The sequence below is a fragment of the Oncorhynchus clarkii genome, chromosome 20 (assembly GCF_045791955.1).
Source record: "Oncorhynchus clarkii lewisi isolate Uvic-CL-2024 chromosome 20, UVic_Ocla_1.0, whole genome shotgun sequence".
Classification (NCBI taxonomy): domain Eukaryota; kingdom Metazoa; phylum Chordata; class Actinopteri; order Salmoniformes; family Salmonidae; genus Oncorhynchus; species Oncorhynchus clarkii.
The window spans coordinates 2,727,159-2,740,422 of record NC_092166.1 but is presented as its reverse complement, the minus strand read 5'-3'; the positions used below and the strand labels follow the sequence as shown (position 1 = coordinate 2,740,422).

Sequence of the window (13,264 nt, the reverse complement as noted above, 5' to 3'; positions counted from 1 at the left end):
TTGGGGTTTTAGGCTGGGTTTCTGTACAGCACTTTGTGACATCAGCAGATGTAAGAAGGGCTTTATTTGATTTGATTGATTGCTTATGGCCTTATAGAGTTGGTTGAGAGCGGTCTTAGTGCCAGCATCGCTTTGTGGTGGTAAATAGATGGCTACGAATAATACAGATGGGAACTCTCTTGGTGGATAGTGTGGTCTACAGCTTATCATGAGATACTCTACCTCGAGCAATACCTTGAGACTTCTTTAATATTAGACATCACGCACCAGCTGTTATTGACAAAAGGACACACACCACCACCCCTAGTCTTACCAGAGGTAGCATCTCTGTTCTGCCGGTGCATGGAAAATTCCGCCAGCTCAATACTGTCCGTTTCTTCATTCAGCCACGTCTTGGTGAAACATAAGATGTTACAGTTTCTATTGTCCCGTTGGTAGGATAATCTTAATTGTAGGTCATTCATTTTATTTTCTAACGATTGCACGTTAGCAAGCAGAATGGAAGGCATTGAGAGTTTACTCGCTCGCCTACGTATTCTCAGAAGGATCCCCGATCTGCGTCCCCTTTTCCGGCGTCTTTTCTTCACGCAGAAGGCATGGATCTGGGCCTGTTCCAGGGAAAGGCATGGATCTGGGCCTGTTCCAGGGAAAGGAGTGGATGTGGGCCTGTTCCAGTGAAAGCAGCATATCCTTCTCATCGGACTCGTTAAAGGAAAATGATTCTGCCAGTCCGCGGTGAGTAATCGCTGTTCTGATGTCCAGAATTTATGTTCGGTCAATAGAGACGGTAGCAGCAACATTATGTACAAAATAAGTTTAAAAAATAAGTTATACAAAATGCAATTTTTTTTACAAAATGTAATGTAAAATGTTAGCCATGTTCTTCTTGGGTATGACGCTACAAGCTTGGCACACCTGTATTTGGGGAGTTTCTCCCATTCTTCTCTGTAGATCCTCTCAACCTCTGTCAGGTTGGAGGGGAAGCATCGCTGCACAGCTATATTCAGGACTCTCCAGAGATGATAGATTGTGTTCAAGTTCGGGCTCTGGCTGGGCCACTCAAGGACATTCAGAGACTTGTCCATAAGCCACTCCTGCATTGTCTTGGCTGTGTGCTTAGGGTCGTTGTCCTGTTGGAAGGTGAACCTTCACCCCAGTCTGAGGTCCTGAGCGCTCTGGAGCAGGTTTACCTAAAGGATCTCTCTGTACTTTGTTCCGTTCATCTTTCCCTCCATCCTGACTAGTCTCCCAGTCCCTGCAGCTGAAAAACATCTCCACAGCATGATGCTGCCACCACCATGCTTCACCGTAGGGATGGTGCCAGGTTTCCTCCAGACGTGACGCTTGGCATTCAGGCCAAAGAGTTCAATCTTGGTTTCATCAGGCCAGAGAATCTTGTTTCTCATGGTCTGAGAGTCTAACACTATCTCACACCACTTCCTCACCCACTACCTCACCCATTATCTCACACCACTACCTCACCCACTACCTCACAACACAACCTCACACCACTTCCTCACCCACTACCTCACACCACTACCCCACCCACTACCTCACACCACTACCTCACCCACTACCTCACACCACTACCTCACACACTACCTCACACACTACCTCACACCACTACCTCACCCACTCCCTCACCCACTAACTCCCACCACTCCCTCACCCACTACCTCCCACCACTACCTCACACCACTACCTCACCCACTCCCTCACCCACTACCTCACACCACTACCTCACCCACTCCCTCACCCACTACCTCACACCACTACCTCACCCACTACCTCACACCACTACCTCACACCACTACCTCACCCACTCCCTCACCCACCACCTCACACCACTACCTCACACCACTACCTCACACACTACCTCACACCACTACCTCATCCACTAACTCACACACTACCTCCCACCACTACATCATCCACTACCTCACACCACTACCTCACCCACTCCCTCACCCACTAACTCACACCACTCCCTCACCCACTACCTCCCACCACTCCCTCACCCACTACCTCACACCACTACCTCACCCACTACCTCATCCACTACCTCCCACCACTCCCTCACCCACTACATCATCCACTACCTCACACCACTCCCTCACCCACTAACTCACACCACTCCCTCACCCACTACCTCACACCACTACCTCATCCATTCCCTCACCCACTCCATCACCCACTACCTCCCACCACTCCCTCACCCGCTACCTCCCACCACTCCCTCACCCACTACCTCACACCACTACCTCATCCACTCCCTCACCCACTACCTCACCCACTCCATCACCCACTACCTCCCACCACTCCCTCACCCACTACCTCCCACCACTCCCTCACCCACTACCTCCCACCACTCCCTCACCCACTACCTCCCACCACTCCCTCACCCACTACCTCACACCACTCCCTCACCCACTACCTCACCCACTCCATCACCCACTACCTCCCACCACTACCTCACCCACTACCTCACACCACTACCTCACCCACTACCTCACACCACTACCTCACACCACTACCTCACCCACTCCCTCATCCACTAACTCACACCACTCCCTCACCCACTACCTCACACCACTACCTCATCCACTCCCTCACCCACTACCTCACCCACTCCATCACCCACTACCTCCCACCACTCCCTCACCCACTACCTCACACCACTCCCTCACCCACTACCTCCCACCACTCCCTCACACACTACCTCCCACCACTACCTCACCCACTCCCTCACCCACTACCTCACACCACTCCCTCACCCACTACCTCACACCACTACCTCATCCACTACTTCATCCACTACCCCACCCACTAACTCACACCACTCCCTCACCCACTACCTCCCACCACTACCTCACCCACTCCCTCACCCACTAACTCACACCACTCCCTCACCCACTACCTCACACCACTACCTCATCCACTCCCTCACCCACTACCTCACCCACTCCATCACCCACTACCTCCCACCACTCCCTCACCCACTACCTCACACCACTACCTCAGCCACTACTTCACCCACTACCTCACACCACTACCCCAGCCACTACTTCACCCACTACCTCATCCACTACCTCACACCACTACCTCACACCACTACCTCAGCCACTCCCTCACCCACTACCCCAGCCACTACCCCAGCCACTACTTCACCCACTACCTCATCCACTACCTCACACCACTACCTCACCCACTACCTCACCCACTACCTCACCCACTCCATCACCCACTACCTCACACCACTCCCTCACCCACTACCTCACCCACTCCATCACCCACTACCTCCCACCACTCCATCACCCACTACTTCATCCACTACCCCACCCACTAACTCACACCACTCCCTCACCCACTACCTCCCACCACTCCATCACCCACTCCATCACCCACTACCTCACCCACTACCTCACCCACTACCTCCCACCACTCCCTCACCCACTACCTCACACCACTACCTCATCCACTACTTCATCCACTACCCCACCCACTAACTCACACCACTCCCTCACCCACTACCTCACACCACTCCCTCACCCACTACCTCCCACCACTCCCTCACCCACTACCTCCCACCACTACCTCACCCACTCCCTCACCCACTACCTCACACCACTCCCTCACCCACTACCTCACACCACTACCTCATCCACTACTTCATCCACTACCCCACCCACTAACTCACACCACTCCCTCACCCACTACCTCACACCACTCCCTCACCCACTACCTCCCACCACTCCCTCACCCACTACCTCACACCACTCCCTCACCCACTCCCTCACCCACTACCTCACACCACTACCTCACACCGCTCCCTCACCCTCAAATCTAAAAGCATTGGAGGTGTGTGCAGAGAGGGAGATTCCATCATGTTTCTTATTTCCTTTGAAGTCAGTGAAGGGAAGTGAACAAGTGTACACTTTCGGATGAAGGGTAGAGAACCAGACCGTAGCACCTGACTCACCTTGTGTAGGAGCCTCTTGGGTTGGTAGTGTGATGTCACAGGTTGGCAGTTGCTGTTGAATCCCTCTACCCTCCTGCTGTTGTGTCTGTCTCTCTCTTGGTGGCTGCCTGTGGTTTGGGGGGCGGAGCGGGACAGGACAGGACACTGTAGCCTGGAGAACATAGTGTCAGGGGAACAGTCCAACAGCACCACAGCACTGGGCTCCCCCATCTGAGTGAGACAGAGAGACAGAGAGACAGAGAGACAGAGAGACAGACAGACAGAGAGAGAGACAGACAGACAGACAGACAGACAGACAGACAGACAGACAGAGAGAGACAGACAGACAGACAGACAGACAGACAGACAGACAGACAGACAGACAGACAGACAGACAGACAGACAGACAGGTTTACATTGGGTTTAATTGATAGCTACCTACACAAATAGCTAGCTAGAACAAAGTGTTAATAAGATAAATTCATTAAAAAGATTAAAAGCAATACAAATAAGTTATCCAGTAGGCATCTACTGAGGGAGCTAAGAGCTGTGTTGTCCAGTAGACATCTACTGAGGGAGCTAAGAGCTGTGTTGTCAGCCATTTCCCAGCAACTTCAGTAAAAAGGCAGACAGACAGAAATAAAGAACAGCTGTCAGCACAGTGAGCTCCCAAAGTATTGGGACAGTGAAACGTTTAGTTGTCTTGGCTCTGTACTCCATGACTATGAGGTCAGTGCAGACTATCAGCCGTTTATAAATTACAGCACTTTTTATACTAAGTACCCCCATTCTAGGAGACCCAAAGTATTGGGACAAATTAACTAAATGAATGTGTATTAAAGTGGTCTAAAGTTTAGTATTCCTAGCATGCAATGACGACATCAAGCTTGTGACTCTACACATCTGTTGGGTGCATTTGCTGTTTGTTTTGGTTGTGTTTCTGATTATTTTGTGCCCAATAGAAATAAATGGTAAATAATGTATTGTGTCATTTTGGAGTCCCTTTCACGTAGCCGAGATTCAATATGATGCTTCTTTCTATAATGTTCTCTCCTCCTCCCCTCAACTCATCCCTCCCTCCCTCCCTCCCTCCCTCCCTCCCCTCCCTCCCTCCCTCCCTCCCTCCCTCCCTCCCTCCCTCCCTCCATCCAGTAACCTGCCCTTGATACTCCCCTCCCTCCCTCCCTCCCTCGCTCCCTCCCTCCCTCGCTCCCTCGCTCCCTCCCTCCCTCCCTCCCTCCCTCCCTCCCTCCCTCCCTCCCTCCCTCCCTCCCTCCCTCCCTCCCTCCATCCAGTAACCTGCCCTTGATACCTCCCTCCCTCCATCCAGTAACCTGCCCTTGATACCTCCCTCCCTCCCTCCCTCCCTCCCTCCATCCATCCAGTAACCTGCCCTTGATACCCCTCTCCCTCCCTCCCTCCATCCAGTAACGTGCCCTTGATACCTCCCTCCCTCCCTCCCTCCCTCCCTTTTACCCATCTTTGCCCCACCTCTCTCTCTCTTCCCTCCCTTTCATCTCCCTTCTCTCCCCTCCTTCCCCCCTCCTCTTTCCATCCCTCTCTCCTCCCTCCATCCTCTCTCTGTACCTTAGCTTCATACTCCAGAGCTTGTCGTAGGTCTCGGGGGAAGTTGGTTACGAGTACGCCCCTCCCGTGCCGCAGAGATAACGTCACACACTCACATAGCAGCTCCAGCATCGTGTCCTGCGGCACAAACAAACAAACAAACAACAACAGTCAGATGCCTGATATTGAAAGTAGTTCCCAGAGATTATTCAGGTAGGATAGTTATCCTTTACAGCTGCATTGCTCGGCAACTATACTGTACCGTTTGATCATGTCAACATCTTAGAATTTCTCATCCAGCACCATGACAACAATACAGCCCTTTGTGGTAGAGCTAGAGCTGAGCATGGTAGAGCTGAGCATGGTAGAGCTGAGCATGGTAGAGCTGAGCATGGTAGAGCTGAGCATGGTAGAGCTTAGCATGGTAGAGTTGAGCATGGTAGAGCTGAGCATGGTAGAGCTGAGCATGGTAGAGCTGAGCATGGTAGAGCAGAGCATGATAGAGCTGAGCATGGTAGAGCTAGAGCTGAGCATGGTAGAGCTGAGCATGGTAGAGTTGAGCATGGTGGAGCTGAGCATGGTAGAGCTAGAGCTGAGCATGGTAGAGCTGAGCATGGTAGAGCTGAGCATGGTAGAGCAGAGCATGGTAGAGCTAGAGCTGAGCATGGTAGAGCTGAGCATGGTAGAGCTGAGCATGGTAGAGCTGAGCATGGTAGAGCTGAGCATGGTAGAGCTGAGCATGGTAGAGCAGAGCATGGTAGAGCTAGAGCTGAGCATGGTAGAGCTGAGCATGGTAGAGCTGAGCATGGTAGACCTGAGCATGGTAGAGCTAGAGCTGAGCATGGTAGAGCTGAGCATGGTAGAGCTGAGCATGGTAGAGCAGAGCATGGTAGAGCTAGAGCTGAGCATGGTAGAGCTGAGCATGGTAGAGCTGAGCATGGTAGAGCTGAGCATGGTAGAGCAGAGCATGGTAGAGCTAGAGCTGAGCATGGTAGAGCTGAGCATGGTAGAGCTGAGCATGGTAGAGCTGAGCATGGTAGAGCTGAGCATGGTAGAGCAGAGCATGGTAGAGCTGAGCATGGTAGAGCAGAGCATGGTAGAGCTAGAGCTGAGCATGGTAGAGCTGAGCATGGTAGAGCTGAACATGGTAGAGCTGAGCATGGTAGAGCTGAGCATGGTAGAGCTGAGCATGGTAGAGCAGAGCATGGTAGAGCTAGAGCTGAGCATGGTAGAGCTGAGCATGGTAGAGCTGAGCATGGTAGAGCTGAGCATGGTAGAGCTGAGCATGGTAGAGCAGAGCATGATAGAGCTGAGCATGGTAGAGCTAGAGCTGAGCATGGTAGAGCTGAGCATGGTAGAGTTGAGCATGGTAGAGCTGAGCATGGTAGAGCTAGAGCTGAGCATGGTAGAGCTGAGCATGGTAGAGCTGAGCATGGTAGAGCTGAGCATGGTAGAGCTGAGCATGGTAGAGCTAGAGCTGAGCATGGTAGAGCTGAGCATGGTAGAGTTGAGCATGGTAGAGCTGAGCATGGTAGAGCTAGAGCTGAGCATGGTAGAGCTGAGCATGGTAGAGCTGGGCATGGTAGAGCTGAGCATGGTAGAGCTGGGAATGGTAGAGCTGAGCATAGTAGAGTTGAGCATGGTAGAGCTGAGCATGGTAGAGCTAGAGCTGAGCATGGTAGAGCTGAGCATGGTAGAGCTGAGCATGGTAGAGCTGAGCATGGTAGAGCTGAGCATGGTAGAGCAGAGCATGGTAGAGCTGAGCATGGTAGAGCTGAGCATGGTAGAGCAGAGCATGGTAGAGCTAGAGCTGAGCATGGTAGAGCTGAGCATGGTAGAGCTGAGCATGGTAGAGCTGAGCATGGTAGAGCTGAGCATGGTAGAGCTGAGCATGGTAGAGCAGAGCATGGTAGAGCTAGAGCTGAGCATGGTAGAGCTGAGCATGGTAGAGCTGAGCATGGTAGAGCTGAGCATGGTAGAGCTGAGCATGGTAGAGCTGAGCATGGTAGAGCAGAGCATGGTAGAGCTAGAGCTGAGCATGGTAGAGCTGAGCATGGTAGAGCTGAGCATGGTAGAGCTGAGCATGGTAGAGCTGAGCATGGTAGAGCAGAGCATGATAGAGCTGAGCATGGTAGAGCTAGAGCTGAGCATGGTAGAGCTGAGCATGGTAGAGTTGAGCATGGTAGAGCTAGAGCTGAGCATGGTAGAGCTGAGCATGGTAGAGTTGAGCATGCTAGAGCTGAGCATGGTAGAGCTGAGCATGGTAGAGCTAGAGCTGAGCATGGTAGAGCTGAGCATGGTAGAGTTGAGCATGGTAGAGCTGAGCATGGTAGAGCTAGAGCTGAGCATGGTAGAGCTGAGCATGGTAGAGCTGGGCATGGTAGAGCTGAGCATGGTAGAGCTGGGCATGGTAGAGCTGAGCATGGTAGAGCTGAGCATGGTAGAGCTGAGCATGGTAGAGTTGAGCATGGTAGAGATGGGCATGGTAGAGCTGGGCATGGTAGAGCTGGGCATGGTAGAGCTGAGCATGGTAGAGCTGGGCATGGTAGAGCTGAGCATGGTAGAGCTGGGCATGGTAGAGCAGAGCATGGTAGACCAGAGCATGGTAGAGCTAGAGCTGAGCATGGTAGAGCAGAGCATGGTAGAGCAGAGCATGGTAGAGCAGAGCATGGTAGAGCAGAGCATTGTAGAGCTAGAGCTGAGCATGGTAGAGCTGAGTATGGTAGAGCTGAGCATGGTAGAGCAGAGCATGGTAGAGCAGAGCATTGTAGATACAGACACCAGGGTGCTTAACAGACCACCGCAGTCTTCTGAGGTCAGTAATGTTAAAGGTTCTGTCCCCCCCCTCCCCCAGAGGCCCATGGTCAGTGATGTTAAAGGTTCTGTCTATCCCCTCCCCCCAGGGGCCCAGGGTCAGTGATGTTGAAGATTCTGTCTCTCCCCCCCAGGGGCCCAGGGTCAGTGATGTTGAAGGTTCTGTCTCTCTCCCCCCCAGGGGCCCAGGGTCAGTGATGTTGAAGGTTCTGTGCCCCCCTCCCCCAGGGGCCCAGGGTCAGTGATGTTAAAGGTTCTGTCCCCCCCTCCCCCCAGGGGCCCAGGGTCAGTAATGTTAAAGGTTCTGTCCCCCTCTCCCCCCAGAGGCCCAGGGTCAGTAATGTTAAAGGGTCTGTCCCCCCCTCACCCCAGATGCCCAGGGTCAGTAATGTTAAAGGTTCTGTCCCCCCAAGGGTCAGTAATGTTAAAGGTTCTGTACCCCCCCCCAGGGTCAGTAATGTTAACGGTTCTGTCCAACCCCAGGGGCAGTAATGTTAAAGGTTCTGTCCCCCCCAGGGTCAGTGATGTTGAAGGTTCTGTCCCCCCCTCCCCCCAGGGGCCCAGGGTCAGTGATGTTAAAGGTTCTGTCCCCCCCCCCCCCCCCCCAGGGTCCCAGGGTCAGTGATGTTAAAGGTTCTGTCCCCCCTCCCCCCAGGGGCCCAGGGTCAGTAATGTTAAAGGTTCTTCCCCCCCCCGGTCAGTAATGTTAAAGGTTCTGTCCTCCCCCGTCCCCCCCAGGGTCAGTAATGTTAAAGGTTCTGTCCCCCCCAGGGGCAGTAATGTTAAAGGTTCTGTCCCCCCTCCCCCCAGAGGCCCAGGGTCAGTAATGTTAAAGGTTCTGTCCCCCCCAGGGGCAGTAATGTTAAAGGTTATGTCCCCCCGCCCCCCAGAGGCCCAGGGTCAGAATGTTAAAGGTTCTGCCCGCCCCCCAGGGTCAGTAATGTTAAAGGTTCTGTCCCCCCCAGGGTCAGTAATGTTAAAGGTTCTGTCCCCCCCAGGGTCAGTGATGTTAAAGGTTCTGTCCCCCCCCCCCCCCCCCGGGTCAGTAATGTTAAAGGTTCTGTCCCCCCCTCCCCCCAGAGTCAGTAATGTTAAAGGTTCTGTCCCCCCCAGGGTCAGTGATGTTAAAGGTTCTGTCCCCCCCCCCCCGGGTCAGTAATGTTAAAGGTTCTGTCCCCCCCTCCCCCCAGAGTCAGTAATGTTAAAGGTTCTGTCCCCCCCCGGGTCAGTAATGTTAAAGGTTCTGTCCCCCCTCCCCCCAGGGCCCCAGGGATAGTAATGTTAAAGGTTCTTCCCCCCCCCCAGAGTCAGTAATGTTAAAGGTTCTGTCCCCCCCCAGGGGCAGTAATGTTAAAGGTTCTGTCCCCCCCCCCCCCAGGGTCAGTGATGTTAAAGGTTCTGTCCCCCCCAGGGTCAGTAATGTTAAAGGTTCTGTCCCCCCAAAGGTCAGTAATGTTAAAGGTTCTGTCCCCCCCAGGGTCAGTGATGTTAAAGGTTCTGTCCCCCCCCCCCCCCCCCCGGGTCAGTAATGTTAAAGGTTCTGTCCCACCGGGTCAGTAATGTTAAAGGTTCTGTCCCCCCCTCCCCCAGAGTCAGTAATGTTAAAGGTTCTGTCCCCCCAGGGTCAGTAATGTTAAAGGTTCTTCCCCCCCCAGGGTCAGTAATGTTAAAGGTTCTTCCCCCCCCAGGGTCAGTAATGTTAAAGGTTCTTCCCCCCCCAGGGTCAGTAATGTTAAAGGTTCTGCCCCCCCCCCCCCAGGGTCAGTAATGTTAAAGGTTCTGCCCCCCCAGGGTCAGTAATGTTAAAGGTTCTGTCCCCCCCAGGGTCAGTAATGTTAAAGGTTCTGTCCCCCCCAGGGTCAGTGATGTTAAAGGTTCTGTCCCCCCCCCCCCCCCCCGGGTCAGTAATGTTAAAGGTTCTCCCCCCCCCCCCCAGGGTCAGTAATGTTAAAGGTTCTGCCCCCCCCCAGGGTCAGTAATGTTAAAGGTTCTGCCCCCCCAGGGTCAGTAATGTTAAAGGTTCTGCCCCCCCCCCAGGGTCAGTAATGTTAAAGGTTCTGCCCCCCCAGGGTCAGTAATGTTAAAGGCTCTGCCCCCCCCCCCCCCAGGGTCAGTAATGTTAAAGGTTCTGTCCCCCCCAGGGTCAGTAATGTTAAAGGTTCTGCCCCCCCCCAGGGTCAGTAATGTTAAAGGTTCTGCCCCCCCCCAGGGTCAGTAATGTTAAAGGTTCTGCCCCCCCCCCCCCCAGGGTCAGTAATGTTAAAGGTTCTGCCCCCCAGGGTCAGTAATGTTAAAGGTTCTGTCCCCCCAGGGTCAGTAATGTTAAAGGTTCTTCCCCCCCCAGGGTCAGTAATGTTAAAGGTTCTGCCCCCCCCCCAGGGTCAGTAATGTTAAAGGTTCTGCCCCCCAGGGTCAGTAATGTTAAAGGTTCTGTCCCCCCCAGGGTCAGTAATGTTAAAGGTTCTGCCCCCCCCAGGGTCAGTAATGTTAAAGGTTCTGTCCCCCCGGGTCAGTAATGTTAAAGGTTCTGTCCCCCCCCTCCCCCCAGAGTCAGTAATGTTGAAAGGTTCTGTCCCCCCCGGGTCAGTAATGTTAAAGGTTCTGTCCCCCCTTCCCCCAGGGGCCCAGGGACAGTAATGTTAAAGGTTCTGTCCCCCCCGTCGCCCCCAGGGTCTTTAATGTTAAAGGTTCTGCCCCCCCCCCCCCCAGGGTCAGTAATGTTAAAGGTTCTGTCCCCCCCAGGGTCAGTAATGTTAAAGGTTCTGTCCCCCCCCGGGTCAGTAATGTTAAAGGTTCTGTCCCCCCCCGGTCAGTAATGTTAAAGGTTCTGTCCCCCCTCCCCCCAGGGGCCCAGGGACAGTAATGTTAAAGGTTCTGTCCCCCCCAGGGTCAGTGATGTTAAAGGTTCTGTCTCTCCCCTCCCTCCAGGGCCCAGGGTCAGTAATGTTAAAGGTTCTGTCCCCCCCAGGGTCAGTAATGTTAAAGGTTCTGTCCCCCTCCGTCCCCCAGTCCCCCCCCAGGGTCAGTGATGTTAAAGGTTCTGTCCCCCCCTCCCCCCAGAGGCCCAGGGTCAGTGATGTTAAAGGTTCTGTCTCTCCCCTCCCCCCAGAGGCCCAGGGTCAGTAATGTTAAAGGTTCTTCCCCCCCCCCCCCCCCCCCAGGGTCAGTAATGTTAAAGGTTCTGCCCCCCCCCAGGGTCAGTAATGTTAAAGGTTCTGCCCCCCCCAGGGTCAGTAATGTTAAAGGTTCTGCCCCCCCAGGGTCAGTAATGTTAAAGGTTCTGCCCCCCCCCCCCCCAGGGTCAGTAATGTTAAAGGTTCTGCCCCCCCAGGGTCAGTAATGTTAAAGGTTCTGTCCCCCCCAGGGTCAGTAATGTTAAAGGTTCTGCCCCCCCCCCAGGGTCAGTAATGTTAAAGGTTCTGCCCCCCCCCCCCCCCCAGGGTCAGTAATGTTAAAGGTTCTGTCCCCCCCAGGGTCAGTGATGTTAAAGGCTCTGTCCCCCCCCCCCTCCCCCCAGGGTCAGTGATGTTAAAGGCTCTGCCCCCCCCCCCTCCCCCCAGGGTCAGTAATGTTAAAGGTTCTGCCCCCCCCCCAGGGTCAGTAATGTTAAAGGTTCTTCCCCCCCCCCAGGGTCAGTAATGTTAAAGGTTCTGCCCCCCCCCCCAGGGTCAGTAATGTTAAATGTTCTGCCCCCCCCAGGGTCAGTAATGTTAAAGGTTCTGTCCCCCCCAGGGTCAGTAATGTTAAAGGTTCTGCCCCCCCCCCCAGGGTCAGTAATGTTAAAGGTTCTGCCCCCCCCCCCCCCCCCCCCCCCCAGGGTCAGTAATGTTAAAGGTTCTGTCCCCCCCAGGGTCAGTAATGTTAAAGGTTCTGCCCCCCCCCCCCCCCCAGGGTCAGTAATATTAAAGGTTCTGTCCCCCCCAGGGTCAGTAATGTTAAAGGCTCTGTGTGTCCCACCTCCCCCCCCCCCCCCTCCCCCCAGGGTCAGTGATGTTAAAGGTTCTGTCCCCCCCAGGGTCAGTAATGTTAAAGGCTCTGTGTGTCCCCCCCCCCCCCCCAGGGTCAGTGATGTTAAAGGCTCTGTGTCCCCCCCCCCCCTCCCCCCAGGGTCAGTGATGTTAAAGGCTCTGTGTCCCCCCCCCCCCTCCCCCCAGGGTCAGTGATGTTAAAGGCTCTGTGTCCCCCCCCCTCCCCCATGGTCAGTGATGTTAAAGGCTCTGCCCCCTCCCCCCTCCCCCCAGGGTCAGTAATGTTAAAGGTTCTGTACCCCCCCCCCAGGGTCAGTAATGTTAAAGGTTCTGTCCCCCCCCAGGGTCAGTAATGTTAAAGGTTCTGTCCCCCCCAGGGTCAGTGGTGAGAGGAGCAGCAGCTCTATCTTACATACACTGATCTCTGTCTGCCTGAGAAATGCTGCAGGTTTTTGGACATGGCTTAGTTTTGTACTACTAGACCTTAAAACACACACTTTTGAAGTGAGGACTTTTTTAGAAGTGAGGTGTGTGTGTCTGTCGGTCCTCTGTGTCTGTCTGTGTGTTACCTCAGGTAGAATCTCCCCCCTCTCCAGCAGGTCTTGTAGGTAACGTCCTCTCTCACTATGAGACTGTAGTTCAGAACACAGGATGTCACCAGGAGACAGACGACGCAGCCCGAATCTCTCCTCCATCCTCTCACACTGCACAGCCTTCCCTGAGCCCGGCCCACCTGGAGGACAGAGTGGGGGAGGGGGGGGGGGGGGTCGGGAGTTAAATAAAGGGAGACCGAGAACGAGAGAGAGAGGGAGAGAGGGAGGGTAGGGAGAGAGAGGGAGGGTAGGGAGAGAGAGAGGGGGGTAGGGAGAGAGAGAGGGGGTAGGGAGAGAGAGAGGTGGGTAGGGAGAGAGAAGAGGAGAGAGAGGTGGGTAGGGAGCGAGAGAGGTGGGTAGGGAGA

General features: G+C 54.2%; 1 protein-coding gene across 1 annotated transcript in view; it reads right to left on the bottom strand.

Annotated features, from left to right (window-relative positions):
- The window catches only part of LOC139376509 (adenylate kinase isoenzyme 5-like), a 122,607-nt gene that overhangs the window by 7,351 nt on the left and 101,992 nt on the right, over positions 1 to 13,264 (bottom strand). Inside the window, exons 6-8 of the mRNA XM_071119195.1 lie at positions 12,876 to 13,039; positions 5,546 to 5,662; positions 3,980 to 4,189 (exon numbers count right to left, since the gene is read on the bottom strand). Of these exons, the coding sequence (XP_070975296.1) occupies positions 3,980 to 4,189; positions 5,546 to 5,662; positions 12,876 to 13,039 (491 nt within the window). The remainder of the gene's footprint in view (positions 1 to 3,979; positions 4,190 to 5,545; positions 5,663 to 12,875; positions 13,040 to 13,264) is intronic.